Source organism: Petaurus breviceps, unplaced genomic scaffold (genome assembly GCF_028583685.1).
Source record: "Petaurus breviceps papuanus isolate PSGF00001 unplaced genomic scaffold, PetGlider_PUasm1.0 373, whole genome shotgun sequence".
Classification (NCBI taxonomy): Eukaryota; Metazoa; Chordata; class Mammalia; order Diprotodontia; family Petauridae; genus Petaurus; species Petaurus breviceps.
In genome coordinates, this window is record NW_027186299.1 from 1,995,510 (window position 1) to 1,998,952 (window position 3,443).

The 3,443-nt window shown below is 57.8% G+C and overlaps 1 protein-coding gene across 1 annotated transcript; it reads left to right on the forward strand.

Moving 5' to 3' along the window:
- The first annotated feature begins 545 nt into the window (after window positions 1-545).
- MSGN1 (mesogenin 1) lies at window positions 546-1,085 on the forward strand. Its single transcript, XM_069099326.1, has one exon. It carries the CDS (start codon window positions 546-548, stop codon window positions 1,083-1,085), a length of 540 nt encoding a protein of 179 aa, XP_068955427.1.
- The last annotated feature ends 2,358 nt before the right edge of the window (window positions 1,086-3,443 follow it).

The window sequence follows — 3,443 nt, forward strand, 5'->3', positions numbered from 1 at the left end:
GACCTCCCTGGGCCTCAGTTTCCTCCCCTGGAGATGCCCTGGGCCCTCCCTGGGCCTCAGCCTCCTCCCCAGTACCTGGAGGTCCCTACCTGCCTCCAGGTCGCTGCTCCTTGGCCTCCCCCTTCCCCGGCTGCTCCTGGGATGCGTATCCTGGACAGAGCCTCCCTGCTCCAGTCCCTGCCCCCATCAGTAGAGTTTGTTTTCTTTGGCTTTCTCCTTAATGAGTTCCACAATCTAATGTGAAGTCCAGCTACCCAGGCTAATTGGTTTCCTTACGCGAGATAATGCCTTATTCCCTCTCTTGGGGGCCCCTCTGTTTAAAGGCATTTTCACTGGGGGGCGATAATTGGAAATGAGGAGAAAGTCACACCTGGGGAGTTCATTGCCCGGCTCAGCTTCTGGGCTCTCCTTTGAACTCCTTGGCTCGGCCTCAGGTGCCACTTCCCCAGGGGGCTCCTCCCCTCATAAAGAGGGGCCCTTGGCTGCTGGCCTCTGCAGACGGTCACTCACTGGGGGAGTCTTCTCTCCTCAGCCGTCCGGGCAGGATGGACAAGCTGCAGGAGACGCTGCTGGGCCTTGAGGAGGGCCTGTCCTGCTCCAGCCCAGCCTTTCTCTCCTCTTGGGACTGGAAGGACACACCGGGCTCCTTCGACCTCGGCCGGGCTGGCTCCCCTCAGAGCCTGTCTCCCTCCCCGTCCTTCACCTCCTCTTCCTCACCTGCCCACCCAGGAGTGGCCGCCCTGGCCTGTGGCCACAGCGCCGGCAATGGTGGTGGCAGCAGTGGTGGCAGCCTGGTGGCTTGTGGCATGCTGGCCTTCCCTTCTACCTATCTGCAGAGTCCTGGCCCCAGCAAGGCACCGAAGGGCACCAAAGTCAGGATGTCAGCCCAGAGGAGGCGGAAGGCCAGCGAGCGGGAGAAGCTGCGAATGAGGGCTCTGGCCGATGCCCTCCACACCCTGCGCAATTACCTGCCCCCGGTCTACAGCCAGCGTGGTCAGCCTCTCACCAAGATCCAGACTCTGAAATATACCATCAAGTACATCGGGGAGCTCACAGACCTCCTGAACGGGCCCCAGCGGACCTAGCTGGAGCCCAGCCCTGCCCTACCCGAGCTGCTCCAAGGCAGACAGACTGCCAGAGCTGGTGGGCTCCTCAGACCCTTGCTTTGGACAGGGGAGGAAACTGAAACCCAGAGACAGGCTGGGACCTGGCAAGTCCTCGGTTCAGCCAGCATTGACTTGGCACGCCAAACCAGCCTTATTTGTCCAAGGAGGACAGGGACCCTGCGTTTTGGGAGGCCTCACTTCTCCAGCAGGACAGACTCAGAAACGGCCTCAGAGGACAGCTCATCTCAAGCTCACTGGCCCCAGAATCTCCTCCACAGTGTGCCTGCCCAGTGGCTGTCCAGCCTCAGCTGGACCTTGGGGACCTGGATTTCCTGGGGTGGTATCTGGCATGTATTTGCCTTTCAGAAATTTGGGGAATACGAATGTCACAAAGGACATTTTGGAGTGGCTGGAGTGGTGGCCCTCTGTTCACAGAGACACGAACCTTTGGGCTTCCAGCTTCCTGGCCCTCCCTCTCCTGCTCCCCACCACTGAGGCCCAGATATAGCTCAGGGGCAGAAGGACCCATCACTGGGCCATTATGGTCCTGGTCAAGGTATATTTGAAAGGATCAGTGCCTTCTAAATTGCTTTTTGTCAATAAGGGGAAGTGCTGATCTTTGCCTGTTGCTGTCCTGGGGGCTTGGGTTGTCTGGGCTTCCCCCAACTCTTGCCTTAACTCCTCCCCTCTGACCCTTTCTGGGGAGCCCAGTCTGCATGCTGAGAGATGGAAGGTTGTCTTGTGGTCTTATTTAGGGTGCTGGGATGGACAGTCTCCTCTCCCCCATTTGAAAGCTCCTGCCTCAAGTGTGTTCATGGAGAAGGGTTAAGGGTCCCTGGCAGGAGCTGTCAGAAATCCTCCTCAAGCTCCCCAGGAAGGCACTCAGCCCCCAGCTTGCTTGGGCTCTCTTTGAGGCTGGGTGGGTGGGGGTGGGGGTCACCAGGTGAGCACAGGTAATCTGGCATCTAAAATCATAAGAGAGCTCCTGGGCCTGGAAGGAAGGGCTGGGTGTAGGTAGGAACCTGGGAGTAGGTAGGGAGACTGGAGGAAAGTCAGGGCAAGGGGTCTTGCTACAGTACTGAGCAGGCAGGAGAGGCCAGCCAAGCCTATATGGGGCTTACCCCAAGCTGAGGGCATGGGGCTGTAGAACTTTAGAGCAGGAAGAATATTTAGAGCTCCCCTCCCTCATTGTACAAATGGGGAAACTGAGGCCCAGATGGCGGCTTCACTTTGTCTAAAGCCTTACAATGTGAGATGGGCGGCCCCTCTCTCTCAGGACTCTCAGCCAGTGGCCCTCATTCTCAGGACCAGGACAGAGTCCAGAGAGAAGGCACGCATCATTGACAAGGTGTAGCCCACCAGAACGGGGGCCTTCTACCACCTGGCCCACAGCGTTGTATATGACAGCTTCTTACAGCTGCTCCATTGAAGTGAGCTTCATGTTATGAAAAGTCTGCTTTTCTGGGGTCAGATCTGGATCCGAGAGGGATTTTACAAATGAGTAAGCCAAGGCCTAGAAGTCACAGGAGAGGCGGCAGACTGCATTTTGGGGCGCTTTCCCAATGCCCCTCCCCCACTGGGTCTGAATAAGAGAGACTTTCCCTTTAACCTGCCCCCCACCCCCCCTGGGGGGGCCATGAGCGGGGATGGAAGCACCCCAAACTACGGTAATAAATGTTTATCACCAACATGACTCTGTCTTTCCTTCGAAGGCTGGTGACATCTGCTAGCAGGGCCCTCAGACAGGATACATCCAGGTGCCTCTGGGGGGTGAGGGTGATGGAGGAGCCCAAAGCAGCAGAGCCAAGACTGCCATCCAAGGCCTCTGACAGCCTTGGGTCTTCCCACAGCACCGGCCGCTCTCACTGTTTTTACTGGAAATGGTTTGGAGCTGAAGGGGAAAAGTGTAGGCTCACCTGCTATGAAAGGGGCCTGGGGTTGGACTGGTCAGGAGGCCAGGGTGGACACGGGGCACCCTTAGGAGTCCCTGACTTGGACAAGAGGCGTGGCTCCCGGGGGCTCAGTTTCCTTCTCTGTCAAATGATAGGGTTGCCCTAGCTAGTCTCTAAGATGTGACTCCAAGCATGTGAGGGGGGCCTAGGATCCGGGTCCTAATTCGTTGGGACTGCAGAGAGCCCTTCTAATTCTCACCTCTGTGGCTCCGCTTCGGGGCCCTCTGTCTCCTGCTCCCTTGGCTGTGACCTTACAGTGGGGAGAGGGTCTGTGTTGGGATCATTTCCTCACACAGCCCGGGTGTTTGTGCCAACATCATCAGCCTTGGCCAGTGTGGGGGCCTCCCAGACTGAAGGGGCCACAAGGGATGTCAGAGAACACAGT